Below are 20,497 nucleotides of genomic sequence, written 5' to 3'. Positions count from 1 at the left end.
TTAGCTGTATTTTGTGCTCAGCACTAATTAGCAAATGCTAGTGTGCTGACACATTAAGCTGAGCTAAGATGGTGTCCATGGTAAACATATCTAAACATCAGCATGTTAGTATTGTATTGTGAGCATGTTAGCATGGTGATGTTACTGTTAAGCTCAAAGCATCACTTTGCCTAAGTAAAGCCTCACAGAACTTTGCTGTTGCTGTTGTAGCATTGCTGTTGACCATCTTGTAACTGAACTACGTTTGTATGATTGCACACAAAGTCAGTCTCCATTTCATTCTCTATGTGGAGCTGACATCAAATATTAGGAGGCAGCACAGTGTGTTTTTCTGCTGGTCCTGTTTGTAGTTATGTTTATATGTTTTCAAGAAGACATTTTGACATATCACAGTAGAGGTAAATAATAAAATTTACACCAGTTGGCTTAATCCAATTAAATTGCTTGAGTTTCAAGGTCCTGGTATTGTGCATGCTGGCTCACTGTCAAACTGTCATGGCTTACTGGGACATTTAAATAGACCAGATCATCGTTAATGTTTTTTAGTATCACCCATGCTTTCCAGTATGACAAGTTAAAATGTCTGCTGTGAAAAAGCTCACCACAAGTATGTACTTTACAGAGCTGGCTTCTATTTCTTAATATTTCTAAATGGGTCTTTCATATTAAAGAAGTGATTAATAATGTTTTCTCCATCCAACAAACCAGTCATAAAAGTTGGTTATATCTTGAATGAGAAATGTACTGTGTGTTTGTAGATAAGCAAGGCAACCTTAAAAGGCCGTTTTAAGAAATAGAAATCCTACAGGCTGTACAGTAACTTATCTAACAACCCAGTCATATACTGCATTTCATATACTGCAATTCTCTTAATTGCCATGCTGTGCTATCACCCTGACTAGGATTTTACCATGATGGCTCGGCTCAAATGGATTTCTCCTCAAGGTGCTGCGATTGCTGCCATGTTCACTGCCATCTTCACGACTGCACTGGCGGTGAATGTGCATGGTCTCTGGGATCTCTGTAATTCGTTTCATCAGGGAGCGACCCAGGCCTTTCTTGGAGTTGCGTTTCTTTTGGAGGTGAGGGTTGTTGGCTAGCATCTTCTTGCGTTTGTAGACTTCCAGCTGGGCGTACAGCTTTTTCAGCTCATCCTAAAATAGAAAGGAGGTTGTAAATACTGGACTGTAAATAAGAACTTTAAGGTTTAAATAACAGACATTCTTTGCACTTCTTTGAGCTCAAAAATGTATTCTTGAATTGTTATGACATCTGGTGGCTGGAGCAAGTTATGAGGATTACTAAACTGTGTGATAAAAATATCTACCATGACCAAATTTTTTTTCCTATTTAGAAAAAACATGAACATTTTGCCAATAATAGAAAAATATCTCTGCCATTGTCATTCATAATAGACCCCATCACTGCTCATGGTTTTCAAGGATCTATCTCAAGTGTGACATGTTCTATAAGTACTATCTTAACGAAAAAGCGGTAGTAAAGCATACATATTTGGATTAACCATGGGAAGGCTTAAGGCTAAAGATCTTGCTATTCTAAATGCTACTTCACCCGTATATCCTCAGGGTCCAGGCTGTGCTCGCTCCAGGCTGAAGTGATGCTGTTGTTGAGGTAAGAGCCAGATCTTCCCATGTCCAGCTCCTCCTCATAGGCCTCTGTGGCGATATCATCCCTGGCCTGAGTCCCTTTAGACAGGAACTAAAACAGATGGAGAGCAACATTAAAGAATACCATCATTGACCCTGTGGGAAGGGTGAGAAAAAGATGTCAAATTGGTAATGTAGTTTCCCTAAGTAACATTATCTCTGGCTTATAGATTTACTGTATGACAAAATTAATGTTAGCCAAGGGTATCATTTGAGGTGGGAGGGTGGTGAACAGCAATTTCCTGCAGCAAAATAGTTACTGATATAGATCTTATGAAGTGAAAAAGTTGCTTTCCTGCCTGAAATTGAATTTGTTTAACTTGAACAAATGATCCCATCCTGATAATATGAACCACAGAATAAGGAAAATGCACATTGTAGGAGATTTACATTGTTTTCATTAATTATTTTTCTTAATATAGTATCTAATGTTTCACTCAATGATTTAACAGTTTCAACTGGCTTCAAACTGAGCTGATTATTGCAGGATTAACCCTAATTTCAAGTAAAATTTTCTAAATTCAGACTGACTGTTGGAGTGAACAAGGTCAAACCTACAACAACCCAACATATTCTACTGTATATGATCAAGTGTTCATGCAATTTAAAAATACAGATAGCTTTAAAAACCAGAATAGTCCAACACAGGCCTGTGTAGCCTGGTGGCAGAACATTTCAGAGGATCAAAACACTTCCCTGAGATATACTGGCATGGAACACATTAGAACCTCAAAATGATGAACGGACATTAATACTCTTCATCTTCAAACGCAAAGTTTTTATATCTTTACATATCAAATATGGCAGCAAGACGTCTAAACTAAGAATGTGAAATAAAACATTTAGAATTTGTAAATTTAGATATATTCTGGGTATAGTTTCTTGTTGATAGTTGTCCACAGTCTTGACGATAACATTCAGTAAATGTATATTGGTAAATGTTAATAGAAAAATATGATTTTTTCTGGGGAAATGCATTCTTTATGCTTTTATCATGTACAATATTTTAACATTTCCTTTTATGTATCTTACTTAATCACAGATGTACATACAATATGGGGTTTTTTGAACATTTTGACTTGACCAAGATCCGACTGGGATAGAAATGTTTTGTCCATTTCAAAACATTTGTGGTTTGGAGTCAGTGTGAAGGAGTTACTCACAGTTAAAAGTTGAATATTCACATATAAATACAAGCGACTTACTTAAATGTTCCTTAATTGTTGTTTTATCATTCAACTGAAGAAACTGAACTGTGTAAATTGCGTATTATAAATTCAGAATTGTATAATTCTGAATTTATAGGGACTAATCTCCTCACTTGGATTCCTGAGTGCAGAAATAAAAAGGTGAGATGAGGTTGTATTATTACAATAACATGATAAATTAAAGCGAATGATCAGCAAAGAGTGATTTGATTTTGACTTGATTTTCATGGCCAAATTATTTAGTTTGGCTTGACTAACAAATATGGGAACAAAAGGAGACCAAATATTTAGCCCAGATTCAGGAACAGACGCTGTGTGAGATTAACATCCTCCCACTGTGCTTAATTATCCCAGTGTAATCAACTGACTCGCACTTCTGAGGTGCCTAATTAAGAACGAATGAAAGAATGGAGCGCGCTGATGGTGTATTGCATTTCTCACACAGCGGGAGAATTAAATGTTTTCAGACTTGAGAGATTGCACATAAAGACACTCGCGGGAGTGCTTAGCTAAATTACAATAACCGCTAACGCAGTTTGAATGAGTTTAAGGCAATGGTGGCAAATGTGCCTGTGTGAGTGTGTGTGTTCCACATCGCTAATATCAAATGACCTAAAGATTATTAATGAACAGTTGCATATACAAGCTGTAGTACAGCAGTAGCCATTATGAAAATCTCTCTTGACTGAATATAACCTTCGTTGCAATTACAGGAATTTCCAAAAATGCTCTTGCAGGGAAAGAAAAATATGACCTCTGTACTGATCTCATTCATGCAACTCTTTCTAGGGGGAGCTGCTTCTCTTATGAATAAGGTCAAGTCAGGAACTTGAGGTTATTAATAAATGTGAACTTTTCAACAAAAAAATTGGTGGAAGAACCGTAATATTTGCCTCTATAAAGGTAGCTCATAGACTGTAACTGTTGACTAACAGACTGCTAATCTTCAGGTATGGAGCGTTACCTTTGGAGCGAGCAGCAGGCCCAGAGTCACAGTCACAGTCAGATGAGTGTGAGCGAAGAACAACATGAGCATCCAGTCAGGGTGCAGCCCAGGCACCAGAGAGAACCTGCAGGAAAACATCAACGGCAGAGATTCTGTTCAGTCAATTTATCAAAGTTTATATTTAAAAGTCAGCAGAACTGCAGTGCTTCTCGTGTCTGTGAAATATGTTCAGACACACCTACAAACACAGACATTAAAAGCAGCCTTTAGTGGTTCTCTGGACGAAAAGAGCTGAATGAAATGTACCACAACCCTGAGGCAATCTCAGCGTCTAAAAACTGTAAACATAAAGGCATAAAAGCAAAACTGTGTGAGAATTATAAAGGTAGCAGTTTATTGCAGCCATTTGCCTCCTTTTGAGGAGTAGAGATTTGTTCAACTTGGCTTTGAGCGTAGCACTTTTATTTTGTGTTGAGGCAATACAGTGTTTGAATGTTAGATACAGTTGCGGGTAGCTGCCAGAATAAAGGAAATATTGACAGGAAGCAAAACAGACTTTTCTCATTCCAACCATTTTCGTGTGTGTTTCTCTGTGATTGTCCCTCATTTCTCTTTGATAAATTTAGATTTTTCTAGTTGACTGTGCTTATGATAGTTTCTGTACATAGATTTTGTCTGATTTATCACCATGTGGTGCCTAGAACCACAGAGTCTTTGCTGCTCAGCGCAATTACTGAGGTCCAGCCTGTCCCTGCTAAATTGCAATAATCTCATGTCCCTGCTGGACCACAGCAATCCCCTGTTTCTGAGTTGCTACAGTCCCCTTGTTCCTGAGCTGCAACAACCTCCTATTCCCGAGTTGCAGCAGTCTCCTGTGGCTGTGCTTCAGCAGAATCCTGTTTACCTCGCTCCTCTGGCTCATCTGCTGGACTCCCAGCCATAGCCACACCCACTGACATCCTCTCAGACCTTCAGCAGGCAGCCACCTCTGCCGACATCCTACCAGACCTCCAGTCGGCAGTCTACACCGACCCACAGCCAGAGCTTTTAGACTATCAGTCAGCCATCTACACCAACTCTCAGCCAGATCTCTCAGATTGTCACTCAGCCTTCTTTGCCGGTGCCCAGCCAGATCTCCAGCTGCCCACTTCTTGCTCTGCACTCCAGCCGTCTGCCTGTCCTGCACCCTGCCTCAACCTGTAGCTGAATCTAATGGTGCCGGCTGCCCTTCCAGGCCTCCTGCTTCGTCACCGACCTCCAGAATGAAACTCAGAGCAACTGTTGTCTTTCAGTCCAATTTATGTTACATGCAGCCTTACTATGCAGGGCACTCTGCATGACAGATTTATTCATGTTTATGTCAACAGCAATTTATGTTTCTATTTTTTTCTTTTCCTAGGTTGGCCCACTTTTCTTTCCACACCTGCCCTGCATTCGGCCTCATCAGCTCTGCCCTGCTCCCTGTGTTTTCCCCAGCCAATCAGCTTCTTTCCCTTTCTCCTTTTCAACTCCTGATTCCCCTCACTTGAATTTTCCACTGATCTCCCCACCTGCGCCTCATCTCCTCATTAGTTCAGTTAGTATTTCAGTCCTGTGTTTCAGTTAAGTCTTGTTGGATCCTTTGTTGTTTTGTTCTGTACTGCTCTGTCTTGTTCTGTTTGGTTCAGTTTTGCCTTGCGTGCTTATCCTGAATAAAGAATTACTCTTCAGTTCCTGCTGCTCCTGTGTCCTGCATTTGGGTCCATCTCCTGCTACTTCCTGACAGCCATGGGCGTAGGTACAGTATATGGGGGATACCAGACTCAATAATCTGGCAATCCTCAATTTTCAGCTGTACATGCAGTGTGTCAGTTATCAGCATGGCAGTAGTAGAGTCGATGATAAACGGTTGTGAATCTGAAGTGGTTATTTGTAGTTTAAATGTTTCAAACATCATGTAATTGAAAGCTCTTCAGTGGACACAATTAACATCGGTCAGTTGTTATTATATTTAAATTTCAGGCAGACATGATGTCCTTTTACTCAATAACTTTATTACTGGCGAACATGCCTCCAAAAAGTGGAATTAAGACATCAAATCCTTTTTTAAAGAAGTACCTAAGTGTCGGTAGTTTTGTTAGTGGCAGGAAACAGAGATACAGAATCTCAGGTGAGGTTTGAACGTGTCTTACATCAGATAGTTGCAGGTTATTATACATTCAGGTCATTCTACAGAAATGTCCACTTTTGGAATGTCAAGATGTCTTAAAATGTATTTCTTTTTCTAACATTTAAACTTATACCACAATATTACATAACTCATTGACTTTATGAATGCACAAATGACAGCTTAATGACTTTTTATCTTTTTTGTGCATTTATTTAAAGACTGCATGTACCGTCTTTTTGTCACAGGTGTTAACTTACTCCTTTGACAATATCAAAGGCTTTTATGAAATATTATTTCTCAATCTCTTCAGCACATGTAGTCAGAGTCACAGAATAATAATAATGCAACAAATCAGGAAATTATCTTTTTATTTTAATCAGGTTTGTTAAAAGAGTGATTGAATAATGTTTGTTCATTTGTGCAACCATGTATTTGCTATAACAATGAAAATATTTGAAAAACTGTCAAACAAGTAATGATGCAATCAATTCTTGTAATATTTATTGTGAAAATCTATTGTCATTTTAATATTAATTTAAGTCAATTTTTTTTAATGACAAAATTTAATGTAAATATCTGTTTAAAATTGTGATAAGCCCTGTTTTAGGCAAATACATAGTCAACAGAGTGAACTTTTTGCAGAGTCAAGCTCTTTATGTGTGTGTGTGTGTGCATATGAAAAAGAAAAGAGAGAGAGCAAGTGCACATGCACAACAGTTTATTTTGGGTGTCTGACAAAAAATGTCCCTACCAAAGTTATAACCAAACCTACACCCTTGCCTCTGGCATAGTCCTTTTGAGAATCCTAGATATGCGAAGTGTCCTCTTTCAACGTCTTTCAATGTAAAACACATTTTTATCTTGTGGCATTCTCCAAATATGTCATTGTAATTTTGTGGTTTCACTATTTTAATCTTTTAAATCCAAAATTCTTGTGATTCTTTACACCGTCTCTTGCTGTTATCTTTTATTATACGGTATAGCAAGTTGTCACATTGCTTTAAAATGTGCTACATATAAAAAAAAGTTTACAGAGCTAAATGGGGACAATGTTTTCTGCAGCCATCAGCAAAACACCAAATCAAGTAATTTTGCACAGACAGATTGTGTCCCATTTCTGTCACCACTGTCTCAATCCAGACGTGCAGAATCTGTCAAAGCACACAGCAGCAATTTTGGTAGCTAGAGGCTTCTTTGAAACACTTGATGTCATCGTTCCTCTTATTGTAGCTGTCTTTAAATCACAGCTGGTATTGTATTCACAAGGTACAGGTAATTGCTCCGATTTTTTTCTGGATAATGTGAAAAGTACACAAAAGCCTAAATTGGCTCTAATAAGTTGCTGCATTTTGGCACCAATTTTTCACAGCTAACACTATGTAACACAGTTTTTGTTCCTGGGTAGTAAGTGTTATTTCCTAATTGCTTATGCCTAAAAAAAAAAGTAAAGAAAATGGCTATTATTCCCTTCAAACTTTGACAATGATATTTTGAAATCCAATGGGAAAATGGGTAAATTTGCACATTTTCACTTACATAAAGTCAGAAAAAACATGAACATGTATTTATAATAGTTATAAAATGACCACAAAAGATTTAGAAGTGAGTAGTTTTTTGAGATTTATGATTATAAATTACCTTAATGAATCAGTCCTCAATTATAGTCTGCCATCATCGTATCTGACGACTCATATGTTTTTTTTTCTGACTTTGTGTGAATGAAAATGTGCAAATTGGCCTGTTTGCCCATTGGAAATAACAAAATTTTGAAATATCACTATATTGGTCAGAAAAGCAAAGTTTCAAGGGAATAATAGCCATTTTCTATACTTTTTAGGCATAAGCAATTACGAAATGACGCTTACTCCCCCAGAACAAAAAACAATTAAAAATTTGTTACATGATGTAATCAAAGCCAGACACCATAACACCATGATCAATCGATGCAATTATTTAGGTAGTATCAAGCTGAGTATTGTGTATTTTGTGAAAAGATTCCTCTGGGCTGTGGAACATCGAATGCTTCAGGTGTGTGTGTGAGACGGAGAGGACTGTGTGTGTGTGTGTGTGATGTTTCTTCCACCAAGGTGGCTCAGAGGTTGTTGGCCCTTTGTCATCTCTCTCAGTAATATACACATTCACATTCATAATTCATATTAGACATCAAAAAGCATAGTATGTGTGTATCCACCCTACCCCACCACACACACTCCACATCCTGAATAAGTCCAGCCTTATCTCCGGACTGCAGCAGCAGTCTGACTCTGTCAGCTCACCTGGAAAAAAAACCTCTAATGTTTTATTCCCCAGCAAGCAGGAAAAGCTTGATTTATAACAGTTTCACACCACTGATGAAGGTGTACCCACTGGACTTTTCAGTTTCTCAACAGATTAAAAGGATGTGATCTTTTCCTTTTGGTCCCACCGAGCACAATAGACCGCTGCCTAAATGAAAGAATATTCAATTACGAACAGTTTTATCAGAGAAAGTGTGACAAATGGAATCCCCCCCCCCCCCCCCCGAAGGCTCTTGCAGACGCTCTATAAAAATCACCTTTCCTGTTTTATTCACTCTGAAAAAGGAATGACAAAGTATTCTTTGATTTAGGAGTTTTGTAAAAGTTTGGGTATTAGTACTTTCACCATTATTTAAATACTGCCATTAAAAAAAGCAAATCAAATTGTCCTCCTGTGTCCAAATATAAGCACATCCAGTAAAGCATGATAAAGCAAGAGCAAAAATGCATAGTTGTACGTGACTCAGAATTAGGCAAATTGGCAGTTAAAAACAATGATTCAATCACTTACAGTCATTTAAATCAAGTTTCAAGTGCCTGCAAGCTGAGGTTCATGCTGCACAAACTTGAATGGAAACTGAGAGTAGAAATAACATATTCATCAACTCAGCTTCTGGTCTGCTTTGCATAATATTCGAGATGTGGTGTGCATTCAAACCAGACATTTTTAAGACTTTTAGCCCATTGTTGAAACAAACCGGGCTTGTGAAAACTTTTATCCAGAGTTATTTCTTTCAAAAAAGACAAAGTTTGACTATGTGACAAATGATTCAAATCATCATAATTAAAGTTGCATTATTGATTTTCTGGCCATTTCAGGGCGGTGGAACAAATAACGATATGTGACCTCATGAAGTTGTTGTGGCGAACATGTTGGCAAATTGCCTATTTACCCATTTAGCAAACACTGAACATTAGCATTTAACTTGAGTGTTTCCCTTAAGAAGACATTCTCAGCCCAATATTTGGGTAACATTTAGCTTATACTTGAAGGTGTTATAAAGAAAATAAAGGACAATTACTTAATTTAAAAATACATTTAAAACACTCAAAGTTAACTAATGTGTACATTACTTTAAGTGAACAGTTACTTTCCAACTCTGTGAGAGACTGACAGAAAGACAGACAGATACACAAAGAGACAGACAGTCAGATACAGGGCAGACAGTTTATTTTGGGCTCTGGCACAGTAGATCTCTGGTGTGTCTCTGCTTGAGGAAGACATTTTTTATTCACCTCCTTTCAACTGGCTTACCCGCTCTGCTGACACTGTTCATTTCCCTGATGAAGGGGGCGGGTGAACTCTCTGCCTTTCATCTGACATGATCAGTACTTGTAATGCCCGCGCTAACAGGCACATTTCTCCATGATTATGATTAAACAACAGCTTCTGCTGCAAAAGGGGTAAAGTCGTCTAAACCTTTTCTTCGCCATTGTTCGCACTATTTCCTCATTACTCTCACAGAGATGTTCAATAGGTTAAAGTGACATACTTAATTATTCCACAGTCTCAGCTCTGTCTTATGTCTCTTTTATGTTCCTTTCTCCACATCTTCCCTTTTTCTTTTTCTCTCTTGGCCAGCGTACAAGAGGACATCATTTATCTATCCACTTCTGACCACAATATCTCTTTCTGACTTCCTGTTCATGCCCATTCATGCCTGTTCCACCCTGTTTTCTCCACCTACCTGATGATGTGGAAGATGGCTGATATGAGGAGCTCATTGTAGATGGCCACGGCCATGTAGCGCGGCTCGTGGAAAGCTGAGGGTACAGTACGGATGGCATAGCACAGATACACGCCCCACAGCAGGAACAGGAACTCCGCTGGGCATCAAAAGAAACAAACAAGGTTGCAAAGAGGGTTATAAGACTCCACCTTATACAGTATAAAGTCTTCATTGTCTAATTACTTTATTGTTCTAATTATCTTATCAGGGCCACACCATCCAGAAAGTATGCGTCTTTTAGTATAAAATGCCTCATGTGTGACTGGAAAGTCACTGTAAAGCTTAAAAATATAAGTTTTGGGAAATACCCTCATTCACTTTTTAAAAATTGATACCACTCTTATGTCTCTGGTCTGAAGCTGGAGCTGGGCCTGGGAGGTGATTAGCTTAGCATAGGGATTGGAAGCAGAGAAACACAGCTTGCCTGGCTCTCTCCAAAATAAAAAAATATGCCTAAAGTTTGGAAAGTTAGTTTCAAAGTTACGTGCTGTAGCTGTCTTGGTGAACAAAATTTGTTGCTTTCACATCTCTGTTTGTGTATGAATTAAACAAATGAGATACAACGTGTTCAGCTTTTCGGCTTTAGAGGTTGGTAGGTGTATTTCTGAAGTATGGACAGAGCCAGGCTAGCTGTTTCTCCATGCTTCCAGTCTCAGACATGAGTGTGGTATTAATCTTTTCATCTGTCTCTCAGAAAGAATGCAAATCAGCGTATTTCACAAAATATTATATCATTGAAGGATTGTTTGGAAAATCCTGCAAATTGTGGTCATTGTGCTAATTATAAAGCAATAGTGTTATTCACCACATATTAAACAAATATCAGGCACTAAAACCTTGTTCAGACTGCCAGTCCAAATCTGTTGTTTTGGCATATCCAGATTATATCCAGATTGATTTTTGAAAGTCTGGACAGCAAAATCAGATCCAAGCCACAATTGGAGGTGGTTTGAAATGCAGTTCCAATTGGATTTCTACAGATGCGTCTCAGTCCAGACACTCTGGACGCTCAAATCAGATTTCAAAGTGTCTTTTGCATCACTCACAATGTGAAACACAATGACAACATCAAATCCAGACTGACGGAAGGGCATCAGAGCAGCTGAGCAGAATCCATGCTGCTACTACCAGGGCAGTACGGAGGACAACACAGAGAGCAACAGTCTGTGGGCAGACACTGAAATAAATTGTCTGCTGGCACTTTGGGGGGATAATGGATCTCCTTTTCTCATGCTTCCGCATTGGAAAGCTGTGTCTCCAGCGTACATACTCACAGATGCCTGCATCATTACCACAGCAACCCATGCAGATAGGTTGGTGATATCTGGACACACAAATCTGATCTGATCACTTACAAATAAGAGCATGCACAGCATGTCTTAAAGCAGACCTATTATTCTCATTTCCTTATTTATCTTTTACTGGCACTTTATGCAGCCTCTCAGTTCAGCCTCTGTCTCTGACAGGAAGTCTTAGCTTCTGTCTTTTTAAGGCCCCCCTTCCAATGAGCCGACTCTGTTCTGATTGGCCAGCTTTCTGGAAGCTTGATGAGGGGCAGCCATATCAGAGTCATGTTAAGTTACTGCTGAAAACCCAACATTTTCTGCTTTACTGCCTCAGATTAAAAGCTTTTAAATGACTAAATAACAGGAGACTTTTATTGTGAAGAATTTACAGGAAATTAAACGTGTTCTTCACTGAATTAGCAGAGTTCCGTTAGCAGTGCTAAAAACTGGTGGGCACAACAAGATATGGATATATTTGGAGCTCTTTGTTCAGCGGATCAGTTAGAAAAAATGCAGATAAGGATAGTACAAGTACAAGTCATGACTCAGTGTGACTACCCCCAAAATAATTGAAAAATGCCATAATGTTAGCAGAGCGGAGCAGTGAACTTGCACGCTTTGCATGGAGCAGATGAGATGTGCTGACATCGGCTCGGGCTGAAAGTAGAAAAAATGTTGGAGACCAAGTGTTCAGAGCAGTCTGAGGCTGGTGCTTTTTGCTCACATACTTCTACATACATTTACCTCATAATTTGACACTTTGGCCACGTTTAATATGAACATCCAATATTGTAACATTATATATATATGACAGAAAATAAGGAAAAGTGTAATAGGTCCCCTTTAAAGACCTGATTTGAGACACAAATCTGATTTGCCTGCAGTCTGAACAAAGCCTAAGAAGTTGATCCTCAGCCCTGCTCTGACACTTCATGCAGAATAATGTAGTTTCAAATTTAGAAGTTCCTCATTTAGCATGATTTATATGTTCGCAATGTTTCCCCCCAGTGAAGTAGCTGCCTCCTTGACAGAGTGTTGACACACCCCTGCTATTGTCTCATCTCACCAAGATCACATACTGTAGCGATTTACAGCAAGAAGACATATTTTAAGAGTTGGCTGCCTTCACAGTTATCAATATATTTCAAAATATACAGTATATGTGCACAGACATATATATCATCTACATTACCATCTAAATTGTCACTGTAATAAAATTTTAAAGTACATCAGCTGCAAAAGTCAATAGCAATTATTTTGGAATGTGATGAAGAGGATTTGCTTGAGGTTGCTGCATTTTGGAGGTATGAAATTATGTCTTGAAGCATTTTAATACATCATGTATTGCTGCTTTCTGGTGTAGGAAAAAAAGATGCTTCTTTTACTGCAAGTGAAAAAAAATGTTTTCAAATAAAAATTATATTTTCAATTGTTCTTGAAATACGCTCAAAACTAAGTAAATGAAAATAATTATATATTTTTTAAAACCTGATACAAGTTTATAAGAGTTTGTTATTTTGTTTGCAGACAGTAAATAGCACCAACACTGTGCCGAAGACTATGTTGGCATATGAGTCCATAAAGACTTTACAGTGATTACAGACCATTAATATTCATGAACAGGCCTAGTCTATAAATCATCACTAATTATATGGTACTTAGCCTCTGAATCAGGATGCATGGAGAGCTGCTTGCAAAAGGAAAAGGATAACAATTCTAGCTAATGCAGATTAATTGCGGATTCAAATTAATTGCTTATTGTTGACACTATCAATACTGTTTTGCATCAGCTCGGTTTTGCTCTGCATTTCAGTACAAAATAGGATGATTTATTCATTTTTAGAGAGACATGTGTTCCCCTGTCAGCATTATGACAAAACAGGCAGAAACACGGAAAAGAAAAATTAATCTTCACGAGCATGACATGCACCATGGCTCAAGCATTGTTAGAATCCTCCAAAGCAGCTTCGCAGGGTGCTTTCTGTCCTTCAGCACACTGGTGTGTTCTCACTGGCTGTCAGAGTAAACAGTGGGCTCTCTCATTTCCTATCTTGTCCAAAACGTACACACTAACTCACGCAACAAACACACAAATGTGAGGGACAAAACAGAGAGATTGCTGTGCTGTTTCATTCCATTTAAAGAGCTGTGTTTGTGGGAAGCAGTCACACGCACACACACACACAAACACTCCCTCTGAAGATGTTGCCTTCCTCTGTCCTTTCTCTAGAGTGTCCTTAACTGTCCTGCTTTCACCAGCTCTCCCTTTTTATCCTCCTGTAAAATTCTCCCCTCCTCAGCCGGTGGTGGGAAACTCTCTCTGCATCATTGCCCACATCCCTACAAGCTTCACAGGCTCCACTCTTCTTTTTTCCCTGCCTATTCCACATCTCTCTCGGTCAGCCTGTCTATCAGTTTTCAGAGGCAGACCAAGCATCTCTCAAGGATCCATCCTTTCCCTCTTTCCAAACAGGATTAGTCTCCCCTGCTGTCAGACTGGCTTCAGTGAGGTGCCCATCACTGCCTCCTGCTTCAATAATCTGTCATTAGGAAGCTACTGTTACGCACACACAAGGCCATCTGGACCTTGAGGGATAGTGCCTGCAACTTCTCGGCAGTCCAGTCACTCCTCATACTTGTTAACATGACAATGTTATAAATTCTGGTCATTTAAGGGACAGTATGAAAATTATTCGAGCGAGAAGATGGGGTCAGAAAAGGAGGATTGCAAGCAGAATGTTTTGGGAGAGCTGAGAAGGGTCTTTAATTTTTTCTTGCTTTGGAATTATATTTTATTTCATCTTTTACTTGTAAGATTTACTGTTTGAAAAAAATGTATACATTACAATAGTGATGCCCAAAAATGCCTTTTGTGTACGCCATGGACAATACAGATGTGTTTTACCATATGCAGAGGAGAACAACCATATGTTTGTATCAAGGCTTTATTTTTCACTTCACAATTAACTGGTTAGATTAAGTAAACCATGATGTTAGTCACGTGGATCTTTATAGTTAGTAGGGACTGAACATCATAGCGTGCTATTTTGTCACCAGCCAATAGATGCCTTCACCTTATTCTGTATGATAACTGATGATATGGTGATAACATTTAGTAGCTCTTGGTTCAAAACTAGAGAGCAACTGGAATACTCTGTAAACAAGGTACACCATTTGTTGTTTATCACATGTTTGGCTATTGCTGGTTCAACTCAAGAGGTGTGATCTAGGATATGTGAAAATTATTGTTCCATTAACAAATTAAGTTTGAAATCAGGGTTGAGTTGAGATATTACGAAAGAGGATGCAGTTTCTTCAATCAGAAACTAAACAGCAAATATTAACAACTCTGGAGAAGGCAAAAAAATTGGGTTCATCAATAATTTTCATACGGTCCCTAATGGGCGCTACAAAAGGTCAAAACTGGTAACTTGATGGTGGACTCACTACTGGTTTCTGGTTCACTGACATTTTATATGTAACTTGGTTAGGTATATAATTTATTATATGAATGTGAATCAAAAGAAAACTCAAAGCAGTGTGAATAAAATATAAAAGATTGGGATGAAATACAAAAGAACAGAACAGAGTAAGACTGTCAAGGTGAAGCTGCAGCAGCACCAATATAACACATACATATTTAACAATAATTTAATAAAGCAGTTCATTTCATGTGAGTTTATATGGTAAACCCTACCGCCTGTGATAAATAACCTGCTGTTGAACTTAGCTTTGCTTCCCAATGTTTTATGCCGTTCTATATAACATTACACCATGCAGTCCTGTGATAGATTATTGAATAGTTGAAACTAGACAGGCTCATCTTTTGGAAAGTCCTTGGAGATATGCTTGTGGTAAAGGGCTGCATAAATAAATGAGGGGCTTGGTGATACCTCTTCTGCTTTCATGCTAGTGGCAGCCCTAGTCACTGTAAGAGAGGGGTGCTCTATCTTGTTTATTAGAGCATGCCATTGTTAGCTTAATACGCAGCATCATTCATTAAACTAACAGTGAGCAAACCTGTCAGGGGAAGGTGAATAAAACAATGGACACTATCATCAAAATTCTCAACTACATCCATTTAATCTCAGGTTCACAGCTGAGGTTTTCAAAAATTCTGCATCGAGGGCAGGGCGCCAATAAACATTACCCATTATGGCACAGTAATGTCTTTTGGCAAGCAGGCGGCGTGTATTGGAGCATTTTATGCCTTGCTTAAAGAGACAGCTCTATTTATCTCCAACAAGAAACCTGTCAAAGCAGAGGAGTTTATCACATTTATACAAGACCAACATTCCCTGGCCTGTATCTGTATATTTCTTGTCTGACATAATTTATCACTTGAGCAACAATGGATGCATTGTGCTTTAGACCAGCTGGACATTTGAAAATGCAGTTTAATGACTTCAAACAGACCTCTGTCTAATGTGCAATCCTTTTGCTGTCTGTAGTATTAGCTCCTATAAAGCAAAGGAGAGGAATGTGCTGCAAGACTACAATATGTTGGAAATGGCAAAGCTGCACTACTGAAAACTAATATTCAGTAAATTTTGGGAGGTTGGGGAGTGTGTTACTGCATTACTCTGTCCATCAGTTTCTGAGAGACAGCATGGGGGTTTACCGTTTGACCACACTGGCATTGTAGCCTCAAGACTTTAAACCACTCACACTTGGGCCAGCTTACTGGCCCAAACTTGTGTTCAATAAGCTTGCTATGGACCAGAGATAGTACCAGTACAATGCTTTCTACATATCTATGTAATTTTGTGTAATTTACTTTAGGGGAAAAGAGCACTGGATATGTAGCACATTAAAAGAAATGTTAATACAGTGAGTGATTATGCATGCTCTGAAAGGAAAGTTAATGAAAGAGCTTCACGTGTTTAATGAGCTGAGTAAACTCATGCACAGGATACTTAGACTTTTCTTTATTCCACATGATTACACATAAAAAGAAAACTGAAGAAACACAAATAAAGTAAGTGGACAAGAACACTTATTGCCCAGTAATGGGAAAACACAATACTATAAAGAAAAAATAATAAGTAAATAAATCAATAAACAAATGTGCAGGACAAGATAGAAGCATTTGAAGCAGTTTTGAGGAATGCAGAGAATATTATTATGGAGAGAACAGACTGGAAAACTAAAAACATTTTTAGCATTTACAACCAAAATAAAGTCACTATTCAATGTAATTTTTGCAGTAGGCCCTGGCAACTTACCTTAAAGGATGGGTTCGGAATTTATCTGTCTGTCTGTCTTAAAACAACAGCCAGGTGGCCAAATAAACACTGAAAGAGGTTTTTCTTGCCATAATCATTCGTCCTGTTCATACTGGCTTAGAAGATCCCTTCATAATGCATTTATAATGTAAGTGATGTAGACCAAAATCCACAGTCCTCCTTCTGTGCAAAAATGTATTGAAAAGTTTATCTGAAGCTATTATGAAGCTTCGGCCATCCAAATTAGTCAAATCAAGTAGATATCTTTCAACGTTACAGTCTTTTTAGTTTAGTCCCTCTTTTTGTTACTATATTTCCACCACAGCTCAACAGGGACACACTGTTCGAGGAAACACAAAGAGGGAATTTGATGCTAAAAAGACTGTAAATGTGGCAGATATCCACTCGATATGATTAACTCAGACTGCCGAAGCCTCATATAAGCTTCAGATCAACTTTTAAATGCATTTTTCCACAAAATGACCATGTGGATACACTGTGGATTTTGGCCTCCATCACTTACATTGAAAGCACATTTGAAGGGGATCTTTTAACAGCCAGTATGAACAGGAGGAATGATTACAGCGAGGAAAACCTCTTTCACTGTTCATATGGACACCTAACTGTTGTTTTAAAACTGAGTTGAAAAATTGTGAACCTATCCTTTAATGTTAAAGATGCAATTACTCTTTTTTCTCACTTCTATATAGTTGGATGACTCAAAAGAGATGTAGCTGAGGCTGAGATATAATGACTTTTACAATACAACTTGATAGTGTCATTTGTGTGATCCTCCCTGCTTTGGAAATGCCTACGCCTTTCATACTCCTGCCATACTCCTGCCCTGTTTGTAACACAGGCTGTCTGTTGGGAATTTGAAGTCTCTGAGCACAAGCAGAGATGACATCATCAGATTATTTTTTCAGACAGTGGAAAGCTCCCTCCAGAGACATTATACAACTGTTTTCACAAGCTGAGTAGTGCTTCTTATGACAGGTTAACTGATCTTGATGTGTAAAATTGTGGAGTGGCCCTTTAAGCAGCCTAGACCCAAGACATAAGCCTCAAAGCTCCTTACAATAAACTGGCAAGTAGCATCAAAAAGTCCTCACTCTGGATGACTAATTTTGCTGTCACAACATGACAACACATTGGCTACATGTAAATACACATACTCACCAACAGCCATCATATAGTCCCATCGGTCCAGCAGACACATGCTGAACTGCAGCCCCTCTGGCGTGAGGCCTACTGATATTAGGGCCTGACTCAGCTCAGGGTTCTGGCATACAGCAGAGGTCCAGGCCACCAGGAACCACAGCACCACCAGCAGAATCACCACTAGCAGCCGCAGGACCCTCCAGCTGGTCATGTAAGGCGTCCTTTGGGCCGTGCGGGACAGGAACACCTTTAACACCCTGGAGGGAGAGAGAACAGAGGACATCAGTGGCCAGAATATTAGAGACTGCAATCACTGATGAGCAGCATAGCTGAATAAGCACATCTCACGCCCCCGGCTGTTGCTCTTATTAACATGCCCACTTGAATTAAAAGGAACAAGGAGAGAAGACACTGCTATGTCAGTTCATTCATGTTCTTTAAGGATGTTCGGTTTAATTCATGGTGTAATATCGCTTGTGCTGCAGGGAGAAATAAAGGGACAGCAGAGAAAGTGAGGAAAGAAATACAAGAACAAGGGTACAGATTTTTTTGTTTTTAATAAACAGAAGAATTTAATGACTTGGGATTTCTTATGGGTATCAGCTTTTCATTTTTCAGCTAGAGGTGGTTGAAGAAAGGTAATTGTTAAGTAACATATTAGACAGAATGCACGCAGAGGCAGTTTATTTATAAGTCGCACAGTATTTGCTCTCTTTGCTGCGTGCACAACTCAACACCGCCTCTGTAAAGGGAATAAATAATGCAACACATCAGCCAGAATAGTTTTAAAGTGATCTGATGCTTGGGAAGAAAAGCTATATGGGGACAAAGATAACATATTATTATATAAAATTCAACACCTACAGTAGACATACAGACAGTCACTTCTCTGTTTACTATCTTCTCTGCACTGTGCTCATCGGCTCTCTCCCGACCAGACTGTGACAAATCTCTCTCATCTCTGGTATATTCAGTGGGACCAGGCTATAAGAGCTTGCCCCCCGGGGCACACTTCACACCCGAGCAAGCTAGGAAAAAATCAAATTGGTAATTTTGCCAAGGGAACACTCTGGCCAGCCTTTGACCCCCTTCTCCCTTCTCGGAAACACTTGCTCAGAGCTGAAGAGCAGGAAGTGTGTGTGTGTGTGTGTGTGTGTGTGTGTGTGTGTGTGTGTGTTTGCCTGAATAGAGACTTCAGCCAGCAGATGCAGATAGACCGGACCTGATGTGAAATTCAAATGTGGTTATTGGCAAGACTGCACGCATATGTGTGCAGACTGAGATGGAGCTGAATTATTGAAACTGAGGAAGGCTAACTCATACGGCAAGTTAATACTGGCAGAGGAGAGGATAAGAGAGGATAGGAGAGGATAGCATAGGAGAGGAGAGGAGAGGAGAGGAGAGGAGAGGAGAGGAGAGGAGAGGAGAGGAGAGGAGTGGAGAGGAGAGGAGAGGAGAGGAGAGGAGAGGAGAGGAGAGGAGAGGAGAGGAGAGGAGAGGAGTGGAGAGGAGAGGAGAGGAGAGGAGAGGAGAGGAGTGGAGAGGAGAGGAGAGGAGAGGAGAGGAGAGGAGAGGACAGGAGAGGAGAGGAAAGGAGTGGAGAGGAGCCTATCTTTATGTTTTTTTGCATTTTCTTTATTCTATATCAGAAAATACAGACATAACTAAAGGGGGATTGTTAAAGCATAGAAAGCAACCAGGTTAAAATACTGCTTATGTCACTTCTAGAACTCATATGATTATCACCACACTTTTGTTATACTCTCAGTTTACTATACCTGTACAGCTTCAGGATGACGGTGCCGTACATGACGGCAAATCCCAGGAGACGAACCCACCTCAGAAGGATACAGCGAAAGACACTGGGATTGAAGTACAGGATCATCACCTGCAGAGTGATACAACAGTGTTAGTGTTCACACTGACACGCATACACACACACACACACACACACACATTGATCTTTATTCCCTTGCAAGTGCCACTCCTGTCATATTCCCCTCATATTCACACAGAAGGAATCCGAAATAAAAATGAGGTGAGTCTCCAGCATGCAAGAGTCAGAGCTGGAGGCAGATTTGGCCTTGCAGATATCTCACGCCTCCACAGCTCCCGCTGACATCCCTTAGCTGTATGTTGTTCATATGTCAGCTGCCAGAACACATTAGATATGAGAATTTGAAGGGTTGCTGCTCATCTCAGTAGTGATATTTAACAATCTCATTTTCCATGTGTGAGTGTGTGTGCGACTGCATCTGAGTATGTTTATTAGCATGCTGATGATATGTATTCACATTTGTGAGTGTTTCTGTGAGTGTATATGTAAAGTCCAGGTTGTCATTTTTTGTCTCTCTATGTTTGATTTGCAATAAAGCAGAGTATTTCCAAGTGGCTCAGATCATTTTCTGCTTGGTGTAAGGTGTATTTACACCTATTACTGTTGAAGACAAGCCTGCGACAGAGGCTGAAGAGACAAGTCTCACATGCCAAGCAGTAAAGATGAGAGCTTCCTTTTGCACTTGTATTACAACACATTTCATTTCATTAGTGTGGATCTCAGCAGGACTCCACATGTCAAATCTCTAGCAACCTGACTGAAGCCGAGCTCCACATTCTGCTCTGAAGATCCAGTGCAATGATTTTGTGCTTATTTCCACTGAAGCAAAGAAAACCTGCTTCACTCACACTGTGAAAATACATCCTCCATACTATTTAGTCATGACTCCTTCCTGCATCAGCCACGTCTTACAATGTAAATGTGCTCTGCATTAATTTACACAAATCATACACAGGAACTCTAGTTTTAAATTGATGATTACAAGGTGTTG

General features: G+C 39.3%; 1 protein-coding gene across 1 annotated transcript in view; it reads right to left on the bottom strand.

Annotated features, from left to right (window-relative positions):
• LOC122993361 (probable G-protein coupled receptor 158) overlaps window positions 1-20,497 on the bottom strand; it is a 52,242-nt gene that overhangs the window by 5,300 nt on the left and 26,445 nt on the right. Inside the window, exons 5-10 of the mRNA XM_044367478.1 lie at window positions 19,448-19,557; window positions 17,688-17,926; window positions 9,956-10,094; window positions 3,840-3,945; window positions 1,573-1,719; window positions 911-1,154 (exon numbers count right to left, since the gene is read on the bottom strand). Coding sequence (XP_044223413.1) covers window positions 911-1,154; window positions 1,573-1,719; window positions 3,840-3,945; window positions 9,956-10,094; window positions 17,688-17,926; window positions 19,448-19,557 — 985 coding nt within the window. The remainder of the gene's footprint in view (window positions 1-910; window positions 1,155-1,572; window positions 1,720-3,839; window positions 3,946-9,955; window positions 10,095-17,687; window positions 17,927-19,447; window positions 19,558-20,497) is intronic.

Source organism: Thunnus albacares, chromosome 12, assembly GCF_914725855.1.
Source record: "Thunnus albacares chromosome 12, fThuAlb1.1, whole genome shotgun sequence".
Lineage (NCBI taxonomy): Eukaryota > Metazoa > Chordata > Actinopteri > Scombriformes > Scombridae > Thunnus > Thunnus albacares.
Note: the sequence above shows the minus strand (reverse complement) of the source record. Positions and strands in the feature narration are given on the sequence as shown.